The 26,515-nt window shown below is 61.3% G+C and overlaps 1 protein-coding gene across 1 annotated transcript in view; it reads left to right on the forward strand.

Annotated features, from left to right (window-relative positions):
- The window catches only part of Ephb2 (EPH receptor B2), a 97,267-nt gene that overhangs the window by 36,465 nt on the left and 34,287 nt on the right, over positions 1-26,515 (forward strand). Inside the window, exon 3 of the mRNA XM_071618698.1 lies at positions 26,358-26,513. Coding sequence (XP_071474799.1) covers positions 26,358-26,513 — 156 coding nt within the window. The remainder of the gene's footprint in view (positions 1-26,357; positions 26,514-26,515) is intronic.

The following is a 26,515-nucleotide window of genomic DNA, read 5'->3' on the forward strand; positions in this document are numbered from 1 at the left end:
GGCTCCCGGGGGCTCAGGGCTTGTGGGGGCTGTTAGAGTCTGTAAACAAGTCAGGATGGCGCCTGGCATTTTGCAGAGGGAGTGGTTTGTGAAGTAACGCCAGCGAGCCATTAAGTGTGGAGATTCCTTATTGGTTGACTGCTGTATCGAGTTTGTGTTAATTAAGATAAGCTGTGTGGAATGTATATATACCCCTCCTGTCCTACAATAAACGGCTCCCACTCCTGCTGTATCAATCTACACAAGTTGCTCGTCACCCCCCGGTTATTTTGCTGCAGCCGGACTGCGGCAGAGGGCTTCAGTACTCTCACGGGGGGCTCAGAAGCAGGTGCACATGCTTCTCCATGAACCTGGGTGAAAGAAGCCCCCCAGGGCCTGGGCCGCTCCCCAGCTCACCCAGCATGGGGTGGGGAAGCAGCCAGCACCCAGCCCCACCCCAGGAGCCCCCAGCCCCACCCCAGGAGCCTCTGGGGTCTCCCCTACGCCTGCTCTGGGGGACACTCAGTGGACCGCATCCTGGCTCTGCAGGAAGAGACCAGAGGGCCCAGCCTCTGTGAGAGAGTGGGAGACCTTCCTCAGGGAATCGGGTGTCCCAGAAGGACTGTCCCCACAGCCAGAGGCTGGCATGGGGGATGGGACAAGGTCAGACAGTCCAGGATCCCGCCCCATGACGTGACAGTCATTCCCTGTTATGGCCACAGAGCTGTGCGGTGTTAAAATCACAGCCAAGCAACTTAGACTGTCCAGGCCTAGAAAGGTCGTAATCATAGAACCCTAGAATGTCACCAAGGGGTGATCATGGGACAGGAAGGAGGAGAAGCAGGGACGTCGGCAAAGCAGGAGTCTGAACATCGCAGGCGCTCACAGGTGGCAGTCACAGAATCAGAGACTTGTGCAACCCTCGATCGTTGACACTGTAGCCTTCATAAGCAGGAGTTTGACAACGGGGCCATCCAGGACGGGGAGCTACTGGAGTGAGAACACGTGGCGCCTTCCCCCAGGACGCGAGGCAGGGCTACAGAGCTGTCTGCCCCACGCCAGGACCAGGAGTTGGAGGCTCTCGTCGTTTGTCTGTTCTGTGGTGCTGGAGATCAAGCCCGGGGTCTCGCACAGGGGTGGGTCGGGGGGTGCCGGCTGCGCGGCCTTTGTCCACAAAGTGGGCTCCTCTTGTGGCCATGCCTTTAGGGGTCGCTGGTCCACTTCCAGGTGTGCGGCCAGATCCCTGCAAGGATCCCGCACCTGGGCATGAGGGGCCATGGGCACGGGACCCCCAGAGGCCTCCCGCTGACCAACCGCCTCACCCTCACCTGCACAGGTGGCCATGCCCACTGTGCGCTGCATGTGCCTCCCCCACCGGCCACCCATCGTTCAGTCTGTTGTCACTTTCCGATCGATTTCTGAGAGTCAGACCGCGTTCTGGGCACTGGGGAAATGGCCGTGGATCAAGACAGCCCCCTGCCCTAAGCATCAGACTGGCAGGGCCATTTAGGGACAGAGACCGCGCTGTGGGGTGGTGGGGAGAAGTGGTCGGGGCATCCTGGAGGCCCTCCTGGAGGAAGGAGCACGGAAGGCGGCAGAATTCGGATCCACGGGGCAGCAGAGGAGGCAGTGGGGGCAGAGGCCCCAGGACAGCCACGTGAGGGATGCGTCTGGAGTGGGTGAGAGCCCTGGTGTGGGCAGGAGAAAGGTGCCCTGGGGCAGTGACGGGGCAGGAGGCGCGGATGGGGTGCTGAGCAGAGGCGCTGGGGGCCGGCGGGGAGGGTGGAGGGGGTGGCTGCGCCGACAACACTTGTGCCTGCTGGGGGGGGGGGGACTGGGCTTACAGTTTGCTTCTCCTTCTTTTAGAAACGAGGAACTGCGGATTCCTTCCCAGGACTGGCAGCCAACCCCGGGCCCCACTCCAAGATCACAGAGAAAGGCCTTGGGCGGGGTCCCCTGGGCTGCATCGAGGGGTGCCGGCTGCACGGCCTTTGTCCACAAAGACTGGCAGCAGACTCTGCGGAGGGGAGGGGCGGGTCCCAGGCACTGAATGGGACCCACACGGGGACCGCGTGGTGCGTTGCAGCCCTGTGCAAGTCTGTCTCTGTGGAAGTCTGTCCAGAGCCGGGGCCACGCACGAGGGTCGAGAGCCAGACGGGCCTGCACAGGGGGCCCCCAGCCCCGTATTGCCCAACGAGTCGGCCGGCGACATCAGCTCCCTGGGCCTCAGTTTCTCCGTTTGTAACGTGGGGCTGGGGACAGAGCCTGGCCTGCAGGGCCTCCAGGGGGAAGGGATGCCCCACTCCTGTCACTGGCACCCTTTATCCCACCCACCCAGCCACCCCCTTTCCCAGGCAGCAAAAGAGAGGCCCCCAGGAGCGACAGCGGGTGTTCAGAGGTAGAAGGGCGATGGGAAGGAAGGGCAGAGCCACGATGGGAAGGAAGAGGGTAAAGCTCAGAGTTGCTTGTAAAGTGTGTGGGGGACGAGGCCGGCCGTGACCCCAGGGCTCCCAGGTGAGCCCAGCAGGCGGGGACTGCGGCCCCAAGGTCTGCACGGGTGGGTCACCACTCCACATGGGGCAGAGCACAAAAGCACAAGTGCGACGTGGTGCCGGTGGCGGTGCCGGGCATTGACTTAGCGAGGAGGTTCCTGTAAGGTGCCTCGCAGAGTGTCTTCTACATAGTAGGTGTGCAGGTTCTAGGCGGTGATGAGCATGAAATTCAAACCCAAAATCAGAATGGGGACAGCTGCCCCCTGCTGTCCTCCCCCCACAGCCCACCCCCAAAGAGTGGCCACATCTTGCATAAAAGCTCAGCTGTTGGCCTAGTACGGTCGACTTTCTATTCCACGAGTGTTAATTGAGTCCCTACTATGTGCCAGGCAACCTGCTAGGCCCTGTGTGTGAATCACCTTGAACTCAGCAATCCTGACAAGTGGGTCCTCTCCTATTTCCACGTCACAGATGAAGACACGGGGGGAGGCTCAGGGAGCCTGCGTGGTTGACCCGAGGTCAGACGGAGCAGGGCAGGTGTCCAGGGCCTTCCAAACAAAGTGCCGTAATGCACTGGTGCAGCGCCCAAGACTCGCTGGCTGAGATGGCTCAAGGGAAGGTCCAGAGTGGCTCCGGGTGGCAGGTGCTGGCCTCAGCGCCCTGAGCAGGCTGTGAAGTGTGGACCCCTGCCCCCAGCTCCTCAGGGACCGGGGAGGGGCCGTGCTGCAGAGATCCAGAAGCAGAGGGCTGACCACAGTGGGTTCCAGAGCGGGGCTGCCACCCCCTAGCCAGAGGCAGGCAGGATCCCATTAACCTGATTCTCTGCCCCACATAAACCTGCAGAGGGGCCCCGGGAGGGAGGGGGGCCGGGGAGGGGAAGAGTCGGGCTTCCCCAGGCCCCAGATGGAGCGGCTGGGGGTGCTCGCTCAGCCTCCTGCAGTCAGGAGGACCTCGAGGCCCCTGGCTCTGAGAAGGGAGCGGGGAGAGAGTTGGGAGCAGAAAGTAGAGGCGAGAACTCAGGCTAGGGTGCGGGGCCGAGTCCCTGTGTGGCCTCGGGCAGGTCACCCTACCTCTCTGGTCTTTAGGGTCCTCCTTGGTAACAAGGGCAGACCAGTGCCACTTCCTCAATGTTGCTGGGCAGATCAGCAACCCTGGGCCTGGCACACACTAGGTATTCAAGAAAGGGTGGCTGTCACTCCGGCTGTATTTTTAAAATCTTGACTCCTGACAGCCCTTCTCAGCTCGCTGGCCACGTTCACATCCACTGTCTCTTTGGAGCCCTACCACACTTTCGCAAGGTCTCTTTATCAGAGAAGTTGGGGGACTTCCTCAGAATCACACAGCTCTAACCCTCAGGCTGAGCTACAACCCCAGTGATTGTCACAGAGTGGGCCACCCCAACCAGGCCACCCCTCTTCATTCTGGCTGGCTCCTGCTCCTCTGACAGGATTCCCGTGAGTGCCTCTTCCTCCTGGAAGCCTTCCTTGATCACACAGGAGCCTGGTTAGGCGCACCCCCATCTCCCACAGCCTTCCAGGCTTCTGTCGGGCATTCATCAGCCATCCTCACGATGGTCAGGTGCTCCCAGTCCGAGGGCCCGGCCAAGCTCCCCAGAGGGCAGGGGCACAGGAAACCCTTGGTCGATGGCTGCAGCTGCACAGGCACAGAGGGCCACACAGGTGTCCCCAGTGTGCGTGTGTAAGTGCACTTGTGCAAACACACCGTCACGCAGGTGTGGGGTGGAGGGGGCGCGTGACTACAGAGGGGGACTCCCTAGAACAGGGTGGGTGGAGCTGGCGTGGAAGCCCCGCCCCCAGCCCCAGATGTGCACATAAAATCACCAGAGGTGACGCTGACACAGCTTGTAAGGAAACAGGAAAACCCTTGGGTGACTTTTTATTTTTTAATTTAGGAAAAAAGAATTCTATTAGGTAGAACAAAATACGGACATTCAGGGGCTGGGGCTGGGTGGGGCTCAGTGGTAGAGCACTTGTCTTGCACCTGTGAGGCGCTGGGTTTGACCCTCAGCACAGCATAAAAATGAATAAGTAAATAAAATAAAGATATTAGGTCCATCTACAACTAAAAATATATTTTAAAAATATAGCCATTTGGTTGAAGATGGAAGGACTGAGAATGGAATTAAAACACACTGATTTTGGGGGGAACAGACAGGGATAGCACTCAACCTTTTACTTGGTCCAGAGAATGTGCCTGTTAAAGTGTAAGGGTCAGGCTCGGGGCAGCGTGGCGGCCGAGCCCAGGCTTGGCCCGGAGGAGGCCCTGGGTCCCACCCCAGGCCCCCCCCCCCCCCACACACAAAAAGACCAGAATATATAACTTCAATAGAAGGAATAAAAAGACATAAAGAAAGTTCAGTCCATTCCACAGAAGGCAAGAAAGGATGATGGAGATTTAAGTGAATGATAAATAGAACGCATAAGAGTACATAAATTGACTCAAATGCACAGTAGTATTCACAATAAATGATTAAATGCCACTGTTAAGAAACCGAAATTTCCCGGTGGCTCAGGAGGCTGAGGCAGGAGGATCGTGAGTTCAAAGCCAGCCTCAGCAAAAGCGAGGCACTAAGCAGCCAGTGAGACCCTGTCTCTAAATAAAATACAAAATAGGGCTGGGGACGTGGCTCAGGCTCAAGTGCCCCTGAGTTCAATCCCTGGTAGAGAGAGAGAGAGAGAGAGAGAAAGAGAGAGAGAGAGATTCTTAGTGTGGGGAAGAAAAACATTGAGTGTTCACCAGAGCCAAGGCTAGGAGAGGAAGGCCCAGAAGGAAGGAAAGGACAGAGGGTGACAGTAGCAGGTACAGTCTCTAGGACAGACTGGATACCAGGGTATGTATCAGGGGGTGCAAAGACTTCAAGACAGAAGTATTGTCAGGGACAGCCAGGGTCGTCTACTTAATGACGAGATGTAACAATCCTGAACCTGCTTCCCAACACGGTCTCCAAAAACGTCAGGAGGAGTCCCAGGTGAGGAGTCCCTAGGTTTGATCCTGTGCTGTAAAAACATAAAATAAAACTAAGACTCTTGCATGAAGAAATCCTCAAGTCAAATCCACATTCTAGGCAGGCCATTTTAGCACAGATTTCTCAGAAATTGGCTAAGTAGACTTGAATTATTAGACTCAAATGACCTAATTAATAAGAACACTGCTCCTGATAAGTTTTAAAATCCACATTTCTTTTTTCTTCAGACTTACCACACAGAAAGGCTCAAACAGGCCCAGAGACCTTCCCCGGTGCATAAGCCCGTTGAGACAGAGGGACCGTCTATAGAAACAAGTACAGTTAGCTCCCACAGAGACGCGCAGATGTGCGAAGAGGGTCCCGTGTGACAGCCAGGTGTTCAGTGAACTAAACACTTCCTGGAGCATGACCTTGAACAATCAAACCCACTGTCGACTCTCAGTTTCCTGATGTGAGAAATGTAGATTTGGGATCAGCAAACCCTAAAGTGCCGGAGAGTTAACAGTAGCCCGTGGGCCTCCTACGGTCTAGGTCCCCCTCGCCAGTACTCCACCTGCCCTTGGGGCTTAAAAGCAGATGTAGACACTATTGAACCAAGTGGGCGTGGCTGTGTACCCATAAAACTTTATTTTCAGAAACGGGTGGCGGGCCAAATTCTGCCCTCACGCCAACCTCTGCTGTAGATGATACTATTTCCCTTATCAGGATTGTAACGACCTAGGGCAAAGAATCTCACTAATAAGTAGCTCAATAAATACTACCTATTATGAAAGAGGACACCCGGGAGGACGTGAACAAGATACACAGACAGACGTGAGGACATGTCTGCTGTCGGATGCATGAAGACGGAGGTGTACATGTGAGCAAACTTTGTGCACAGAAGGACATATGCACACAAGTGGGCGTGTTCTCATATGTACCTGGAGAGTGAGGTAATAGGAACCTTGTTCTCTCCCAGCAGCTCAGGAGGCTGAGGCAGGAGGATTGGGAGTTCAAAGCCAGCCTCAGCAACTTAGCGAGGCCCTAAGCCACTTAGTGAGACCCTGTCTCTAAATAAAATACAAAAAAAAAAAAAAAGGCTGGGGGGGGGGGTGTTGCTCAGTGGTTAAGTGCCCCTGGCTTCAATCCCTGGTACAAAAAAAAAAAAAAAAAAGAACCTGGCCCTTGTAGGGTTTCGGGGGTACAACCAGGTGGCATCGGTGCATTGCCTGGCACGCGGTGAGCCCCCGGAGTTAGCTCAGGTCCTGGACCCCGGGAGAGGCCCATGGACACATTCGCACCCACGATGCTCTTTTGCCCGCCGGTTGCCCAGGGCAAGCCGTGCCCACAAGGAGGCTCTCTGGGTCGCCAGAGGGGCCAGGGCAGCCCTGACCAGGATGCAGCTCAGCCTTGCCCTGAGATGTTGGGCAAGAGAGGAGAGAAGGCGCTTTACTCCCCCGTCACGTCTCCCAGGCTTGAGGCCATGTGCTGAGTTGGAATTTCTCGACTTCACCCTCTTTTCTTTCCCTTGACACATCCATCCCAGGAACATCTGTGAGATGAAACGGAGGGGGCTTCTGAATTCAGCTCATGGCGCTGCGCTCCCACCCGCGCCACGGGGACATGAATCACCGGCCGGTGGGGGGGCCGGGGGCCCCGCCGAGCGGCCTCCCCCGGGCCTGGCCTTTTCTGCGTAGCTGCTTTTGATTTCCCGCCGCCCCTGATGGTCTCCAGCCCCCAGCCCCGAGGGTGCGGGTGTCGGGACGTGCTGAGAGGTCGGTGCGCACCGCGTGGGGGTCAGCCGCCCCTCCGGGGTTCTAGAGTCAGACTCGGCTCCAGACGGTGGGGGCACAAAGGTCAACAGACCAGAAGCCAGGTCCTGCTTCTTGTCCCCATTTTTCACTCTCTGAAAACACTGGAGGGAGACAGTCACCGCGATTTTAGGGACAGGCCACAGCCAGCCGCGACTCGGGGCTATTGACTGCAGGATATTGTGCCCTGGACATCTTTATCCCTGGAGCAGGAGGGAGAGGGCGATGGTTGCCGCTGGGCCGGGAGCACCCCCTGAGGTCTCACGGCTGCTCTTCACTGCACTTGATCTTCTGGGGCCCTGATGGACCTGCAGCCCCGGGTTCCTCGGGGTGGCTTGCAACCTGAGCCCTCTCCCCCTCTGTCTCGTCTTCTGTGTGTCAAGAATGGATCTCAGGGCTCCAGAGTCCCTGGCCTTCGTGTCGTGGGCCAGGGCCAGGGAGGGGCGCGGCCGGGCCTCTTGCCCATTTCTTCTGTCCTGGGCACAAACCCGTGGCGGTGTCCCGCCTTGCTGGGCAGTGGGAATCGTGGCACAGTCCTCTGCTAGGAGCCACAGGCCCTGCAGGTGGACAGTGGACAGCCCGGGGCACTGATGAGAAAGGCGAAGCATGCCGTGCCGGGCTGCTGACAAAGCCCGGGGGTACAGGCGGTGGGGACAGAGCCCCGTGGTTCCGGTGGCTGGAGCAAGAGCAGGGAGGTGTGTCCCGAGGCGGGGACCCAGAGCTGGATTTGCTCAGGTGGCCATGGGGGGGTCTGCCGAGAGCCGAGGACACCGGGCCAGCAAAGCCAGAGCTGGGAAAACAGGCCCTGGAATGCTGTCCCCCCAGAAGGGTCCCCATTGTCCCCCGCTCCCAAGTGCCACAAAGCAAGCCACAAAGGCTCAAAGAAAGGAGGTGGCTTTCCCACTGTCACGGGGCCTCCTGGACCCCAAGTCCCTGCCTCAGGCCTTCTCCAAAGTCGGGGGGAAAGGTGCTCTGCGGTGAGCCCCCTGCACACACAGACACCTGCTGCCCTGGTCCTCCTGGCTGCTGTGTCCCGTGGGGACAAAGTGACATTCACAGAGTCACAAGAGGAAATGCAGGTGGGGACAAAGAAGCCTTTCCCTGGTCCCAAGGGCTTATCCCAGGCCGTCTTCCAGGTGGGGAAGTTGAGTCCCAGGAGACCCGTGACATGAGGAGAGTCACACATTGTCTAGATGAAGAGCAAACCAGACCCTTAGGAGCAGGACGAAGGGAGAAGGCGGGTGCCAGGCCTGCCCAGCATCCCGGGCTGTCTTGGGGCCACCCTGTCTTCCCGAGGACAGTCACAGACCAGACTGGGGTGGCTGCTCCGTCTAGGTCACCTCTGCCCTCCCGGCCTCCCACCCAGAATCCTTAGCAACAGAAGGGCAGCCGAGAGGGGCAGGACTCCCCCTGCCCAGCCGCTGGCTCCTGTTTACCCAGCTGTGGAGGCCCCGGCGGGGGTCCCTGGGAGGAAGGGAGGCCTGTCATCCAGCCGATGCCCCACTGCGCAGGTCTTGTGACCCCTGAAGACCCCTCCCCTCCAAAGAGGTGGCCAAGGTGGGGCTTGGCCTCTTTCATCTTTAAACACACAGAGGTGTCGGTGAGGGAAGGGGACCAACCCCCGAGCTGGCCGGGAGGGGCAGTGGGCAGCACAGGACCTGGGACCCAAACAGCAGCGTCTTCTGAGTCCAAGCTCCAGCGAATCCCACACCCTCTCTGAGCATCCTCTGCTGACCAGGGCAACAGCCACCCCTCTCTTGGCAGAGTCCTTGAGAAACTCAAGTGCAGCAAGCTACCTAGAAGAGCTTTGTGGATTCAAAATGCAATGTAGCTGGTGATCGAGGGCCTTTGATTGATGTGAGGGGAAATGTCTGTTTCAAGAAGCGCCATCAGCTCACGGGAGAAGGAGCGCAGCCAGGAGTCAGAGAAGCCGGGGACGGTGTGGGCTTTACCACGTGGCCCTGGGCACGTCTCCACCTCGCTTCCCTCCTGTTGAGATGAGATGATACAGCGGCTTACAATGACAGGTTATTCATCCAACCAGCATTTACTGAGCACCTACTATGCCCAGGGCCTGGGCTTTGCTGGCATGCAGCTTCGGTCCCTCACACCAGGAGAGGGTGTGGGGCTCAGAATCCTGCAACACTGGACATTTTCACTTTGCAAACAGGAAAAACGAAATCTTAAAGAGCAAAAGGTCTTCCCAGGATATCAGAAGTGAGGTGCTCCTGTTGCCACCGTCTCCTGAATCCGGGACAGACCCTGGAAGTCCATCCTAACACTCTTCCTCCCGAGCCAGGTGCCCCTCAGGATCCCTCTCAACACAACGCTCCACCCAGCCACCAATCAACTGTTTGGAGTTGGGAGGTCAAAAGAAACTATGTGCATGCCAACCCAGGGCCCTGGGACCAGCGCCATCGAGACTGTCACTCAGGCCACTCTCCCGCTCCGCCCTCCGTGTTCCTGGACCAAGCTCTTAGCGAGACCCGCGACGTGCCCAGCATTGTCTGAGATTCAAAGATGAGCGAGGCCTATTACTCTCCAGAGGAGGAGCAAAGTCCAGTGGGAAGGAAAGTCCAGGGAGAAAGACTTAAGGTTTGGGAGACGGTCAGTGACACTCAGTTCCCCGTGGGAACGTGGAGAAGAAAGCCCCTGGCTCCCCAGGGTCAGGGCTGTGGTTACAGAAGGCCTCCCAAGAAGGGGACATTGGACTCATCGCTCATCAGCAAACAAGTGACAATACGGGGTTCAGATGCACCTGGCTTCTCAGGGGGACGTGGCCTCTGTGGCCTGCGAGATAAGGAAAGGCGCTACAGCAGCCACCGGCCCTGAGGAGGGTGGATCTGCAGTACTGAGAAGGGGCAGGATGGGACCAGGGAGGGGTGACTTCGGGGGTGAGGGGGAGTCCCGGGGGCTTTCCTGGCTGGGCTGCCGTAAACTCACCTCTGTCCCCGGCACTCCGCAGGAGGTGTCTTTCCTTGTCAGCCTGGGAGCCCTGACAGGACAGGGCCTGGTCTCTCTGGAGGTTAGCTGGGACTTGAAGCTGCCCTGGTGCCTGACGAGCGCGTCGAGGTACCCGGTAATCCAGGTGCGGTGGCGCACGCGTGATCCCAGCAGTTCGGGAGGCTGAGGGAGGAGGATGGCGAGTTCAAAGCCAGCCTCAGCAACTTCGCATGGTCCCAAGAAACAGCAAGACCCTGTCTATAAAGAAAATATAAAAAGGGCTGGGGACGTGGCTCCGTGGTTAAGGGCCTCTGGGCTCATTCCTGGTAAATCTCGGGTGGATGGATGATGGATGGGAGGATGGGGGGATGAATGGATGGAATGGCGCTTCTCTGTGTTTTCTCTTTTGAAAAAATGAGGGAAATGGGGCTGATCTCATAGGGAATGGTCAGGATTAAATCAGATGACGTGGCTGAAGCACCCAGCGCGGTGTCTGGCATTCAAAACAAATGTTTTTTTTATTGAAGGAATAACGATAAAAACTTAAACACAAGTACAAAGACTCTCACCTGAGCTCCTGGTGAGCGAGGCTTACACACCACGCCAGGAGGCCCACCGGAGGAGAGAGCCTGCGACACGACGGCTAGAGACAAAACCCCTGGCGCCATCAGGGTGGGGAGTCACGCTGTGGCTGGGAAATCCCCCGAGTCCTCAAGGCCACGGAGGAGGGAGGTCCCCCACCCTCTGAGCAGACACACCCCTGGCACTTTCCTGATCCCCACAGCAACCTCACATCTAGTGCTGCTGTTGTCCCCTTTCATCAGTGTGAAGCTCACGCGTGGGTGTGTCAAGGTCACGGCCAGGAGCTGTCTGACTCCCAAGGCCACTCTTACCATCTGGGAGCTCCTGGCTGCTGGAGGGAACTGGGGAGCAGCTACCAAGGGCAGGTTGTGCAGCTGTCCCCAGGAGGTGCCTGCTGCAGGGCCCTCTGTCAGTGCCCGAGGAGTGGAGGGGGGAGGGAGGGAGGGATGGATGGACAGACGGATGGGTCTCGAGGGTTAGGGCCTCCAGAACCTCGGAGCTTCCTCCGTAGTTGTCCTGGTCAGTTTCTGAAGCCTGCTCAGGCCACATGCTTTGCTGTCCTTTCCTGTCTGTCACCTCCTCGTAGTTCCTGTGTCTTCGCCAGAGCCACCTGCCACCCTTTTAGTCCTCAGGGAGCCCGAGGGAGCCTGGTGGTGCAGAGGGCCCGGAACCAGGGAGATGTGTTCTAGTTAACAGAGGTGGGCACCCTGCCCGCTGTGCCGCTGCCACCTGTGTGTCTGGGACAGTCACTTGTCCCTCTGAGCCCTCTCGTCCTCATCAGCACAAGGAGAATACCAGTGGCCTGGCCCTCGGGTCCTGAGGTGGCGGACACACACAAGGCCATGCTCGGACACAGAAGCAGGTTGTCCCGGGAAACTGCTGTTGGCAGGCGGGTCCAGGAGCAGGGGTCAGTCTTGAGTGCGGGAGGCCCTGGTGAGGCGTGACCCAGGCCCTGTGTGGCTCGGAGTTGCTCGTGTCCTACGTCACAAGGCTGGACCCGTCCCTGGCCTTCCTTAGCTTGAGCTGGGTTCAGAGGAATGCGCCAGGGAGGAGGTGGGGCCGGTGCCAGGAGCCGGGCGACATCTGAGGGTTCCAGCTGCCTCCTCAGGGCCTCGGGGCAGCTGTGGGGACCACATGCCTGTGGCCAGGGGAGGGGCAACAGGAGGACCCCAGAAATGGAGCAAGGAGCTGCCGGGAGCAACTTCCTTGCCTGTTTCCACTCTGCCAAGGAGCGGCCCCGAGAGGGCTTCTGCCAGCCCCCGGGCACCTGTCCCCGAAGCCTAATCACGGCCCCTCAGTGGGCGGCCAGCGCTGACTGAGGGCCCCTGGGGAGGGCCGTGTGGCTCAGTGGAACCCCCAGGGCAGCTCTGGCGCCCTCGCAGGGTGACAGCGGCCACGTCTCCCCTCACAGCGAACTTGCTCCAACGTCCTCGCTAAACCAGCACCTCGCCACGCCCTCAGTCCCTGCACTGTCCATCCACTGCCATCCAGCACTGCCCCCTTGCTGGCCTCCCTGTTCCCCCGTAGCACCCTGGGGACCCGATCGGATCACAGGTCTCTTCCCAGCCCCGTCTGGGACCCGTGGTTTCCCGTCACACTTACAGCCGGTTCTCCTTTCTGTGGTCATGACCCCACGCCTTGTCCCCTGTCCTTCTCCCCCCGGGCACCCCCCCCCCCAGCCATGAAGACCTCGCTGCAGCTTATTACTGCCAAAGGAAGGGACCTTGCCCGTCTCTTCCCCGGCCCGGAGTCCCCTTCCCCGCCATCTCCCCACAACCAACACCTTCGAGTCTCACCTCCTCCGAGAAGCCCTCCCTGACTGCCCCTGCTAAGCTACCTCCCGGGCCACTCGGCGCACCCTGCTCTATTTACCCGCTTTCCGTTCGTCACCTGTCCCCTCACTTGGTTCTCCGCCCCCAGGAGGGACCCAGCGCGCCGTTGCTGCTCCGTCCCAGCAGCTAGAAGAGCGCCTGGCATCTCCTGGGCACAGAGTCTGTCACATGAATGGCCCCTAAAAAAGAAACAGGTAACATGAGTGGCCACGTGATGGGTCCCTGCGGTGCCCAGTGCCGTCCACCTGGAATCTCATTCTGTCCTCCATCTGGAGCCCTCCGAGGGAGCGTCCCCGTTTCACAGTGGAGACGCTGGGGCTCCGGGGCTCGAGTGCCTCCTCCAGGCCGGGCAGAGCAGGAAGCAGGCACCGGGCGGCCTCGTGTCCAGCCCCTGCCCCGGTCTCTGTTCTAACAGGTGTCTGCAGCCTCGTGTCACAGACCAGAGGACAGCGGCACAGAGCCCTGTGCTCATGTGGGGGGGCCTCAGCCGCAAAAGCTGGGCTGTGGTTTGAACCCAGAGGCCGCTTCCTCTGCAGGGACAGGGCTGGCAGGTGGCCCGGGACGCTGGCTGCCCCCAAAGGGCTTTGGACACAGGACGCGCGCCCCGGAGAGGAGATCCGACTAAGGACAGCCTCTGACGCGTGTCGGTACTTGCTCGGCTCTGGGCAGCCATCTCTGCCCTGGGGTGCTCGCCATGCTCTCCACACCTCGGGACGGAGAGCCGGCGTCTCCATCTTGCAGATGGCAAGACTGAGGCACAGGAGGCCACCAGACCTGCCCATGGCCCCTCAGCTGGGAGCAGGGGAGCTGGGATGAGCCGGGTAGGCACCCTGGTGGCTGCGTGTGCACCACTGACCCTGCCCTGCCTGCCCAAGGAGACCAAGCTGGTCAGGGCGCCAGGCCCCTGGTTCAGGAGGGGACTCCCAGCCCAGCAGAGTCAACAGTCCTGCGGTCCGAGTCACGCCACCCAGCCCAGCCGTGGGTCCCGCTCCGTGTGGGGAGAGGGAGCAGCCGGGGCAGGAAGGCGCGTGGCGTCCACTCCAGTGAGACCCCTGCTCTGCCCTTGATGGCATCTGTGACGCTGGGCAGGGGACCGACCTGAGGTCCCTGATCTGCTTTGAGATTGCCGAGTTAATCCAGGAAGGTGCTGAGGACACCGTCGGCCAGAGGAAGCCCCGGCGAACCCGCTGTTTATCAGAGAGTCCAAGTGCTAACATGTCACCCAAGGAGAGGCCCCGGACAGGGCGGCCACACGGTCCGAGGAAGCCAGCGGGAACCGTGGCCTGAAGCCCTCGCATGGTGACAGCCTGGGCGCTCTCTGTGGCTGCTGTTCTCCAGAAGTCGCCTGCCCGTCCCCATCGCGGTGTCTCGGGGCCAGAGGCCCCTCCGCGGGCGCCGCAGCTCAGGGCTTGGCAAGTTTATGAGCTTTCGGGGCTGTTTTAGGGCCCTCCAGCCTCCCGTTTTTATAAGGGCTAAGATAAGAGAAGGGTTTACGGGATTCGAAGTCTGTCATCGTCCCCGGCTTTAATGTCTCTCTCTCTCTCTCTATTTCCTTCTCTTACTAAACCATCACCTGGGCTGGGAACAGCAGCCCTGGGCCCCGTAAACAGGCTGTTCAAATAAAGGAGACGTTTAGGGGCTCCGAGCCGAGGCTCCGTTTACGGGGGACGCCCTGACATGGCCGGGCCCGGGTACCGTGTGGTCAAGTCTCCTGGCTGATGGCCAAAGGTCACTTGGTGTTGAAAATCTTGCCGCCGCCTCGTAATTTTCAACTCTTGACCCTTTAAAACTAAGAAGGTACGGGATCTTCGTAAGCTATTGGGTGGGAAATTTTTAAAGTAACTTTTAAAGAAATCACTTGTCCCCAGTAGCATTTGGGATCAGTTTGACCCCAGGGAGCCCGGCAGCGGCACCTCTGATGCCCTGGGCCCTGCTCTGCCGTGTAGGCTTTATGGTTCTAGAACATTCCAGGGCAGGGACCAGGCAAGCTTCTGCCCAGCCCTCTGTGGCTTCGCACGCTGCCTCCTGCAGACTTGGACGCGGAGGCATCCTGCGCGGCGCTGCCTGTCCATCTGCCCGTCCCGCCCGTGCACTGGGGCTCCAGCTGCAGCCCGTGAAGCTGCCTGCTCCCTGGCCTGGCCTGGCCCACTTCAGTGTCCTGTCCGGCTTCCTGTCCTTCTAGACAGCTCGGGCGAGCGTCACCACCTCCCGGAAACACCGCTGTCAAGGACCCTCCTCAGGGGTCCCAGGCCCAGCGCCCCCTCCCCCCTGTAGCCCAGGCTCCGAGCTTCGGGGGAAACTGCCCCCCCAGCGGGATTTGCCCACCCAGCTTGGGCGCCCAGTGAGCCCTGAGTCCCCACGCCCAGGCCAAGGAGCAGGCTCCAGGGGGCCGGGCCCCTGATGGGCAGGTCAGGCCCCATCCCGGCTGAGGAGGGCCAAAGGCTCCCTCCAGGAAGTCCTGGTAACAGACCCCTTTCCAGTGGGGAGTCTGAGGCAGGAGAAGCTGAGCAGCTCGCCCAGGCCGGGGGACCCAGGGTCCAGAGCCAGGTGTTCCCGGGCTCCGGAGCCTGTCCCTCTCCACAGCGCGCCCCTCAGCCTGGCACACAGTAGATGCTCAGTTAATGGCGGCTGCCCTGTTAGTAGGTTCCCGGCCCGTTTCTAATGAGGAAGGGGGATGGTGACGGTGGGGGAGGGCTGGAGAAAGTACAGGGGGCAGGGAGAGGTGGAGACTGGGCAGGGGAGGCCGTCAAGGCCAGACCAGGAAGGCTGGAGTCAAGGAGGGGAGGGCCGGCAGGCCAAGGAGGAGTGGGCTGAGGTTACCAGGATGAGGACTCCCTGGATCACTGGCGTCCCGACTCTTAGAAGATGAACCCCGGCCTCCCTCAGGGGCACAAAGCCCTTTGTGACAGAATCCCAGATCACCTGTCCTGCCTCACGTCCCACCTCCTCCCCCAGCACCCCGTGCTCCAGCCACCTGCCCTGCCCTGACCCCTCCCGGCCCTTGTTCTGTCTGTCCGATATGTCCTTCCTGACTTCTAGCCTTGGCAGACTCCTGTTCATCCCTCAAAACCCTGTCCCAATGGCCCCCTCTCTGGGGAGCCTTCCTGGACACCCCTAGCTGGTGGCAGCCGCTCTCCCCGCTCGGCGGTGAGCCTCAAGGCCAGGGTCTGAGCCCAGTGCCTCTGCAGACCTGGCCCAACGTCCTCATTAGAAAAAGTCCGTAGGGTTTTAACTGTCCCTCCTGCAGTCAGTGGCAGGCCCTGGTGGAACCACTCAGGTGACCGCCATCGCCAGTGTCCAGGAGCGCTCAGGCCGAGTGCGCTGAAGGCCAGCTCACGCCACGCAGGGTCTGTGACAGAACGCTGTATCCAATGCTACCTGGAGACTTCGTAGCTGGGACCCCCCTGAAGTGTCCTGCCGCTCCCGCAGCCCAGCCTGAGCAGCAGGGAGGAGCTGGGCCGTCTCTCTCCTATTCTAACAGCCTACGACCACGTTGGCTTTTTCAGCAGCTTTTGGCTTGTGGTCAACTCAAACCCCCAGATCTTTTTCACTGGGATGGCTGCCAAGCCACATCTTGTGCGTTTGATTTATGGCTTGGGTTAGCTGAGGCCTCCTCCTGCTCCCCAGAAGCCAACAGGAGGAGGAGGATGGTTTTTGTACCCGGAGGAGGGAGAACGATTCTAGTCCCCCCGCCCCCATCGGGGACCTCAGTACGAATGTGGGAGAGGCCCCCTCCCCCCTGTTTGTATTTCCTGATTCCTCCTCCCTGAGGTGCCAAGTGCTGGGACCCCTCGAGTACAGTTGTCATTAGCATTCAAACCATAGGTGCCGGGGCTCAAGGAGACCAACTTCTGGGTCACTGGGGGAAGCAGTGGTTCTAGAAAGCTCCCAAAGAAGATAGGGAGAGAGAGAGAGGCCAGCGCAGGAGGCCGAGGCCCCTGAGCTGGAGGTGTTGAGGCTGGAGGCTGGTGCATCGTTTCTCTGAGCCTCAGTTTCTGATCTGTGGAATGGGGGTGATGGATCTCGATGTCATGGTGTTGTTGGGACAAAGACAAGACGTCCCTTCTAAGCCATGGTCGTTCCTTCTGTCTGGGGTCATGTGTAGCTGGGGCACAAGGCGAGGGGGTACCCGGCACCCAGTACCACCCGGCTCTCAGTCCCTGACGTGACTCCTGAGGTCCTATCTTTAGGGAGCCCTCGCCGCCCCCCCCAGCACCGTTAGAATTTGTTGCCAACGTCTCTGAGAAAGTTCCGGAGCCTGTAATGGTCTCCCCCAGGTCCCCACAAACTGTGTGCCTCTCCATTGCTTCCTGCCTCTGTCCCCCGCCCACTGGACCGTCCACTCCACAGGGGCAGCAACCGCAGTCCCCACTGCCGCCGTTCCCGTGGCCCCAGAACCCAGCCGTGTGTAGAAGCCACGTTAGAGCTTGGGACCGTCCTGGGGACCTCGGCAGCAGGCCTCACCCGGTGGGCAGCGCAGGGTCCACCCAGAACCGGGAGAGAAGCCGAGTCGTTCCCCTCTGGCGGGAGCCAGGTACCTTTCCACCCGGGGCCCCTCGTCCCTCGCTCCTCAGGGGGGTGAGGAGGAGGCCGGCGGCTCCCCGGTCCTCCAGCCCCAGCCTCCGCCCCGCCTCGCACAAGTTGCTTGAGCAAAACAGCTTCTGCCAGGGCTCCGTCTGGCTTTGTCACTTTGTCCACTGGCCTGGAACAAAACTGCCCCCCAGGCTGGGACCTGCAGCAGCCGGCAAAGCTCAGCCCCCTCCTGCCCGGGGGCGCAGGGACAGGGCCCCTGGAAGGTGTGTGGCGGCCGCCACAGGGGGCCCGGGCTGTTGCTTTAACCCACTCACCGAGCAGGTAAGGAATTCCAGACGCGTCCTCCGCTGACAGCTAATTGTGTCCTTTATTAATGACCCTGGCTTTCATGGGACACGGGGAGGGGGAGGAGGCAGGCTTGGCCCCGGGGCTCCCGCAGGTGGGGCTGACAGCCGCATTTCTGTCCCACAGAAGGGGAAGTGCTACGTGAGGTGACCCTGCTAGGCCCCCACCCGAGCTAGAGAGGGGAGGGGCCTTTCCCAGGCTCCCAACCCCAGCAGGGTGGCCAGGCCGATGTGATGACACGGGACTTGGGGGTCTGGCAGCCCCGTCCTGGGCCCTGACCCTGCCACCAGCCATGGCCCTAACGGGGACCCCTGCAGGAGACACGGGGCCACAGCTCCATCAAGGGCCTCGCCACCTCCTGCGCCAGGCGCCCCACCTCCGGACCCGCTCACCACCTGTCGGTACAGAGCCAGATGTGCCTGGGGGCCGGCCGGCCAGATGTGGCAGGCCTGTGAGCACATCCGGCTTCCCCCTGGGCACGCGGTGACGGCTCCTTAACACTCGCTCTCCCAACATCCCAGTCCCAGGATTCCCGGCTGGGACGCCCCAGGCCTTGGTGCAGCGAGGGTCGCTGGTCGCTGGTCGCTGGCTGGGGCGAAGGGGGTTCCCGATCGATCTTTCCTCTTTTCCTCAGGAAGGTGCGGTGTGTGGCACCAACCCAGTGATGGGTGGGGAGGGGTGATGGACAAGGGTGAAAGCAGGAAGCCAGTCAGGAGGCCACCCAATATGACGCCATTACTCCCCTCAGCCTCTTTCTTCCCTCCAAATCTGGGTGTCAGCTCCCTGGGCTGCTGCCCCAGCTTTGTCGATGCTGACTCGCTGTGTGACCTCAGGCAAGTGACTGTCTCTGTCTGGGCCGTGTATTCTGTAGTCACAACATGAGGGGTTTAGCCTAGAATATGGTGGAAGCTCTGTGACCCCTCCTGCCTCTCCCGTCTCCCCTCCAGCCTCCCCCAGCCGTGACCTTCATGCTCCAGCGACCCTGCACATTTCCAGTCCCCCTCTGCCCCGAGCACCCCCCGCTGCAGCCCTGCACTGGGAAGGACCTGCCTTTCACCAGGCCACCTGCTCGGGTGTTGTCTCCTCCAGGAAGTGGCTTCGGGTTCCAGCTGCCTCTTGGAGCGGCTGAAGGGTTGGAGCCGCCGTTTCCTGTGAGATGGACGGAGTCCCTACTCCCGGGTCTGGGGACGATGCAGCGCCATCGTAAGGCACTCGGCCAGCCCCTGGCACCTGGGAACGGCCGGGGATCTTGGGGTCAGAGGCTAGTGGCAGAAGGACCCAGGCAGGTGACACTACACTGGGTGGCCCCAGGTCCCTGGAACAGCTCCAGCCAGATCCCAGGACAAGCTCCCAGCAGCCCAGGTGCCACCGGGATCCTGTCACCCTCTGTCCCCAGCCCCTCCCTCGCTCCCCGCCGCCACCAGGACCTGGTCAACCAACACCGCGCAGCGGCCAGGCAGCCCTTGGAAATGTCCCTAATTGCTTCACCAGAGCGGGAGTCACCCCGCAGGCAGATAATTAAAAAGTTCAGAGCTTGATTAATTGGGAGGAAATTGGAGGAATGGGGCGGCCTGCTGGGCGGGCGGGCGGGCGGGCCCCCACGGGAGTGGGGCGCGCCAAAGGGAGGCGCAGGGCTGGGCCGGGCCGACTTGGGGTCCAGGGCTGGGGGACGGCCGTGAAACACCCCCATGTGCCTCTGCAGGCCGTGGGCGCCACATCTCGCGTCCTCACAGACCAAGCTGTGTCCCCGGAGCCCCCTCCCCTCGCCTGGGGAACCGACGCCGTGGTCACTCTGTGCAGTGGCCCTGGCCAGGGGACCTAGGACCTTCCAGACCACCATCCAGGGAGCCGTTCCCAGTTCCTGCTCGGTGCGTGCCCTGCCCGGTGGCCAGCAGGGTGGTCAGCAGCTGCCCACAGGAAGCTCACAGCTGGGTGGGGGAGGGAGGGGGCAGGCAGATGTTAAGGGAGGCCGAGGGGGGAGGTGGGTGGGCGTCCTGAAAGCCATCGGCAGGGCACAGGGAGCCGCGCTGGGGTGTCCAGCAGCCTGGGATGAAGCCCCCGGGGCCACACACAAGCTGGCTGACCTTGAGCACCAGATTCCACCATGTGGGCCATTGTCACCCCTCGGCCACGAGCTGGGACACCCATCCTCTCTGCTGCTGGCCTGGTAGGGGAGGCAGACGACGATGACATCCCGGGCGGCGGGGCGGTGGCAGAGCCCTGGGAGGGGAAGCCTCCCTTCGGGACTGAAGGCTGCTCAGGCAGAGGCTGAGATGGAGGACCGGAGTCAGCCGGCGGGCACTGGGACAGCCTGCAGGGCAGAGGGACCTGCCTGAGCGAGGGCCCCAGAGACTCAGAGCAGGGACACTGCTGCCTCCAGGGCCAGAGCCCGGGGCGGGGGTGGGAACCCGAGGCCTAGAGGGGAGGCCTGGCCGAATGGAGTCCCCCAGGCACAGGGGAGCCACCGGAGGGCCTGGAGCCGGGCAGTGACCGGACAGAGGGCAGGTCCAGGCACCCAGTGCCTCCCTCAGGCAAAGGAGGCGTGTGGACTCCTTCTGCCTCTGACCTCTGTGTCCTGCCAGCGGCTGACACGGTCCCCAGCCCCATCCCAGCCACGGCATGTGGGGGGGGCCGGTGACTGACATCCCCTGAGCACTCCCTGGGCGCTGCCACCATGGGGACACGGCACCGGGGCCCCTCTGCCTAGGGAAGGAGTGAGAGGGCGGGAGGGACATGCTTCATCCAGGGACACTGAGGACCTGGGGGCAGATGTTTCAGAAAGAAAATAGACAGTGGGATCCTGTCACCTGGCCCTAGATCCCATGTGAATTTGGACAGGGTTCCCCTGTCCTCGGTGTCATCTCTAAAATGGGGTCAGCACCCTCTCCTGCCCAGGGAGGTCGTCGGGCCCGCGGAGGTCACAGCCCTGGGTGCCTCTTAGGCCCACCGACTGGAACAGAGACGCTCCTCTCTGTCCCCGGGGCCACCACCGGCTCTGTTCATGGCCCAGAGGGTCCAGCACCCGGCCCGGCCCAGCCCAGGGGGACGGAGGCAGGTCAAGCTGCCGAGTGTGAAGCCCTCAGCACCCCCAGCCGCAGAGCACGCAGACCCGCCCTGGCACGGGCTCAGGGGAGCCTCGGAAAACAAACGAGTCTCAAACGCGGGGCCAGCGCCTGCGCCCGCGCCCGTGCCCCGCCAGAGCCCGGCTGCTCGGGAGGAGGCAGAGGTGCCCAGCCAGTGCTGGCCTCTGCGGGGGTGTGGAGCCCCGGAGCCCCGAGGAGGTGGGCAGCAGCCACGAGGTCCAGTGGGGAAGGTGCGGCCCCTGCTCTGCCCCCAGGGTCCTGATGTCCTGGCGCCTGGCGTCTGCGACAGGCTCGAGAAATGCCTCACTACATCCCCAGCCGGGCCTGACCTCCCGGGGACAGGGACCTGTCTGGTCCCCCTCTGCAGCTCCAGGCGCGTGGCAAGCTCAGGCCTGGAACAGACGGTGCAGGCTGGCCATCCCTGATCTGAAATCCAAAATGCTCCCAAATCCAGAACCTTGCAGCGCTAACCTGACACCACGGGAGGAAACCCCACGCGGGAAGCTGTCCTGGGGACACCCATTGTTTGAAATAGTGGGAGATTCCTTTCAGGCTAGGAGTTTGAGGTGCATGCGAAACTCAAATGGATTTTGTGGGTCCCCTGCCCGAGACATCTGTCCAGGTATGTGCTAGTGTTCTCAAGTCTGAACTCCCAAACTCTCCCGAGCCACACCTTTCAGATGAGGGATCCTTAACCTGTGCAATGGTAGCTCACCGTGAGCCAGGAAACCGCTGTGTGGGCGCTTGTCTTTGACTGTCTCCTGTAATCCTCTCAACAGATATAGAGTCAGTATTGTTATCATCCTCGTTATGTGGACAGGAAACCGAGGCACAGAGAGGTTAGGGGAGCTCCCCATGGTCACGCAGTAAAGGAGAAGCATTGACTTTACTCAGAGTGGGGAGCAGGAGGTGGAATGCAGGTGCGGGCAGCCGACTTTTCAGGTGCCACCTCCACCTGGAGCCACAGACAGCCCTCGACCACAGGACCCCCAGGGAGATGTGCTCCTGCCAACCCCGCTGTGACTGGCACACAGGGCCTGACTGAGCGGTTGACTCCAAGGTGGCATCAGCCGTCTCTGGGAGGAGAGGGGTGAGCAGAGGCAGCAGGCCAGCCACTCAGTGCCAATTAGCAGCCCCGCCGTGCCAGGCCCAGATGGAGCCCGCTCGGCCTGACTCGGGGCTCACTTGGTCAATTATCACCTATCCCCGGAGCCCAGGGGGCAGCGGGGAGAAAATCTGTTTCCCTGTAATCCTCCTCTCCGTCCCCAGCTGGCGGCCTGCCGTCCCCGCCCAGGGCTGCCTGGCCCAGGGTACAGGCGTCCACAGAAGGCCAGGCCGGCTGGCTGCTCCGTGGCGGAGCCCTGGGTTTGAGCACCAGGCTTTGCCTCTGTCTTGCCCAGTGATCCCGGTCAGCCTGACAAGATGGTCTCCAGCCTGGGATTCGGCCTCTTGATGATTTCTGCATCTGAACACAAGGTCTTTGAAGTCAGAGACCAGAAGTCCGACCCCAGCCCTGCCATTCGCTAGCTGTGTGGCCTCCGGGTGATGGCTTCACCCCTCTGAGCCTCAGTCTCCTTATCTGTAAAATGGGAACGATAATGGTACCTACTTCAGTGGGCAGAGATGGATTAAGGGAGAATTAGGTAAGTCCCTAGCGTGGGGCAGCACGGGGGCCCAGCACCTGGGAAGTGTCTAAAAAGCGAGAGTTGTTATGTCCTCACGGGGCAGATGAGCGTCGATAGGCAGCGTCTCCGTAGCCTGTGCTGAGGGCTTCGTGCAGACCAACGCCCCACGCCCACAGCCCGGCCCTCCACTTGCTCTCTGTCCAAGGACAGACCTGCCGTTCAGCAGATGGAGTTGGCTGAGCACCTACTACGTGCCCGATCCTGTGCCGGGGAGAGTGGAGGCTCAACCCCTCCTCCAGCCAAAGCTGACTAACCAGTGGGCAGGACAAAGATAAGCCCAGGTCGGGCAAGCCCAGGTGGTGGCCTGGTCTGTGTCGGCCCAGGTTGCGAGAGCCCCGTGGGCGCACGTTTCTTCCGTGTTCCGCCATCTCAGGTTGGGAGCTTGGAATTCGGCCTGGTGGGGAGCACACACCCCAGGAAACGGCAGACACTCCATTGTTTCCTGCGCGCCCTCCACTGGCAGATCCGCCAATCCTCAGGCTGGGGGGAGGCCGGGTAGGGCGTGGGGCGCGGGGCAGAGCCGGGATGTCTGGGCAGCTCACAGGTTGACACACTGTGTCTAGTGCAATTGCTAATTGTGACGGGGTCCTCAGAGAAACAGGGCCGGAGGCGGGCAGGAGTCGCTTGAGCCCGGGGTGTCCGTGTGGCCCTAGGAGGTCCTGGAGGAGGAAAAGGAGCCCGTCCTGGGGGGAGCAGGGGGAGCGTCCAAGCCCAGGGCACAGGGTGGCCAAAGATCAGGAGGTGGGAACCGCCTGGTGACCCGCAGGCTGCAGCCCACGGGGTGGGGATGGCTGGCAGTGGCAGGGAGACCCTCGGGGCGACCCAGGGCCTGGTGGCAGGGCTGGGCGAGTGCAGCTGTGATTCCCCATCAACCTCACGGGGATGGGCGGGAGGCAGAGTGGCCCGTCCCTGGGAGCCCGTCACCCACAGCACGTCTGCTCTGCCTGCTCCCTTTGCAGAGGGGGAGGCTGAGTCAAGGGGCGAGAAGGCCTGTCCAGGCTGACCCGGGCCTGCGGCTCCCGTCCTCTGGCTTCTTCCTGTGTCTGCACCTGAGACCCAGATGCCGGCAGGAGGGGCGCCTGCCTGGTCCCAAGAAACTGGAGCAGTGCGCTGTCTGGGCACTGGGCTCGGCGGCCACCAGACCCCTCTAGGAGAGGGCGCCGTGGCTGGGGGGCTGAGCCCCGGCACACACCAGGTGGCACAGTGGCCCTGCACCAGGTCCGCCTCTGCCTCCCGCGTCCATCCATCCATCCGTGCGCTCCACTCTGGGCCTCGGTCTCCCCACAGGCCAACAACAGAGTTGATCTGGACACTCCCCCAGCTCCTCCGGCATCAGCCGGTCCCACCCGAGAGCGCTGGCACCGTGGGGGGGGGGGGCTTATAGCTCAGCCGGGCACCAAACCCTGCCGGGGTCTCACGGAGACTTCCTGGAACAGGTGGGGTCGGGGGCCTTCCAGGCGGTGAGGCCAGGGTGGGCAGAGGCCAGAGGCATGGGTGGGCCTGGGACGGTGACTTCACACTAGAGAGGGGCAGCGCCAGCCCAGGGGGCGCACGGGGCCCTGAGGAGCTCCTGCCTCCCCTGGCGACGAGACTCATCGTGAGCGTTTGGAATTGAGGCTTCGTGGGGACATTAGCACAGATGGCCAGCTTACCTGCCCAGAGTGCACAGTTTAATGGACTTAGAGCATCCACAGAATCACGCAAGCATCCCCACAATCAATTTTAAAACACTTTTGTCACCCCCAAAGAAACCCTGCTACCCATTAGCAGACATCTCCCATTCTCCCCCAGCCCCTGCCCTGGGCAGGCACACATCGACTTTCTGTCTCTTCGATGCACCTCCCCGGACCCATTTCCTATAAATGGAACCACACTTTGGTGCCTGGCTTCTTTCCCAGTAAGCAGCGTCTCCGGGTTTGCCCATCCGGGAGCCTGTATCAGTCTGTCGCTCCTTTTTATGGCTGAATAATATTCCACTGTCTGCCACTGTGCGTTGTCAAGTGGCGTGGAAAGGTTTGCCTCAGAGAGCCTGCTCTGGAGGGTGGGCGGGGAGGCCAGATGGCCCTGCCAGGCTGGGGAGTGGGTGGGAAGAGCTTTCTAGATGCCTGCGGGGGCGGGAAGCAGCCTCAAAGAGCAGGGATAGGACCCGCTGAGGAGGAAAGACCTGGTAATTGACAGGCGGCAGGGGGTGAAGGGGGGAGGACATCAGGCCGCTTCCCGGGACAGAGAAGAGCAGGTTTTAGGAAACTCGGTGCCCGCCGCCAGATAGACTGCTGCGGGGGGTGGATCGCGGGAGCCTGAGAGGGGCTGAGGCTCGGAGGCGAGAGGGCAGGGGAAGACGGGCCAGATGGAGGGGCTGGCACGGCCCAAGGAGAGAGCCGCCCCCTCCAGTGGGCCCAGGAACTGGCCAGCGGATGAGCAGGCCCCTGAGCTGGGCAGGCGCTCTCTGGGAGGCGCCAGGAGCCTCCTGACCTGGGGCTGCGACCCCCGGGCCTCTGTCAGGAGGGAGGCTCTGGACCCTCCCCGGGGCCTAGGCCGGCACTGGGGGTCCGGAAGTTCGCACAGGTCAACCCTTGGGCCAGGGCCAGGCGTCACACGGAGACAGTGGCTGCCAGCCATGTGCACCCCGCGCCCTGGCTCCCGGTGCTCACGGCGGAGGCCCCTCGCCTTCCCGGCCTGGCCATTGGCCTGGTCACAGGGGCCTGGTGGGTCGTGTCGAAGTCCTGGCTGAGCCCACGGGGCCTGGTCAGGGAGGCCTCAGCCGGGCGGGTGCCAGGTCGCTCTGGAGCCACCTCACAGAAGTTCCCCCAAGAGGCAGAAAGGCAGGGTCCGGCCAGGTTTGGGTTCCTCAGTGAGCACCCCCTTCCTCCACTGAGCCCCAGGACTGGAGCGGCAGCCCCTCCTCAACCCTGCTCCAGGTCCTGCGCTCACTGGAGTCCCCCTAGGTGGCAGGTCCTCTGTTTACCCACTGCTGAGAAAATTGCAGCTCAGAGAGGTCGAACAACTCGTCCAAGGTTGCATAGCACCTGGGCAGGAAATGTGCTCCAGGGCAGGGGCTTATAGATGAGTTAGCAGCATTTCATCCCAAGGACGATCTTGTCCTCCAGAGCTCTCTCCTGCCCGCCCACTCCCCCACCCTCACTCAGTCCCTCTGAGGCATCACAGCAGACCTGGGGTGCTGAACCCCCAAAGGCTGAGGCTGGGAGACGGATAGCACTGAGCTCTCTACCACCTGACTCCCCGCCCAGGAGCCACAGGAAGGGGAGGGAGGAGGCAAATACGTGTGCCTCCAGTGGAACCTCACCCTGTGCTCCGAGCTGCAGGGCCTGGACCCCAGAGTGGGGCCAAGGCCACCGTCCTTGGGCCAGCCCAGAATGACAAGGGTAGGCCAAGTGCAAACACTGCCCCCTCAGGCTGTCCTTGGTACTGCAGGCCCCTGCAGTTAATAAATGAGTCGACCTGGGCACTAAATTCTGTAAGGACTTAGGTGCCCCTTACACGCTTATGCTAAATAAATGGTCACCTGCAGAAAGGGGCCTTCGAGTCATAGTTTTATGAATAGTAAAACTGAGTCTTCGAGTGGTTAAGCCACTTGTCTAGGGCCACACGGTAAGTAAAAGACGGAGCAGGGACTCAGGCAGGTGTGTGTGAGCCCAAGGGCAGCACCCTCTGCTCACCACGTCCCTCTCTACTGACCCTGTGCTGTCGTAGGAGTTCTCTTCTGTAATGTAACCCCCTCCTGGTCTGGAACCCAGGAATCTAGCTATGAGCTAGTGGCCGGTGGCCAGCTGGACGTCAGAAAGCAAGAACGGACCTTGGACACGGCCTCGGACTCCTTCAGGGGCCTCCCAACGAGGCCAGGGTGGACCCTCGAGGCTGCGCGGCACAGCCAAGCTGGGCAGGGAGGGAAGATTCGGGCCCGGCCAACCCAGTCAGCTCAGGGAAAGAAGCCAGGTGGTCTAGAACCTTCCGGGTGGAGCCAGAGCTGCCCCATTAGACCTGGAGTCCCCAGAACTTCGGGAGGTGGTTCCCAGCACCAGGTCCTGGTGTTGTGAACTCCCGGGGTCTCACCTGCTTCCCTGATGACCCCCTCGTCTTCTCCCCCAGGTTGTCCCTCGGGAACCTTCAAGGCCAACCAAGGGGACGAGGCCTGCACGCACTGCCCCATCAACAGCCGGACCACCTCGGAAGGGGCCACCAACTGTGTCTGCCGCAATGGCTACTACAGAGCTGACCTGGACCCCCTGGACATGCCCTGCACAAGT

This window comes from Marmota flaviventris, chromosome 10 (assembly GCF_047511675.1).
Source record: "Marmota flaviventris isolate mMarFla1 chromosome 10, mMarFla1.hap1, whole genome shotgun sequence".
NCBI classification, from domain to species: Eukaryota; Metazoa; Chordata; class Mammalia; order Rodentia; family Sciuridae; genus Marmota; species Marmota flaviventris.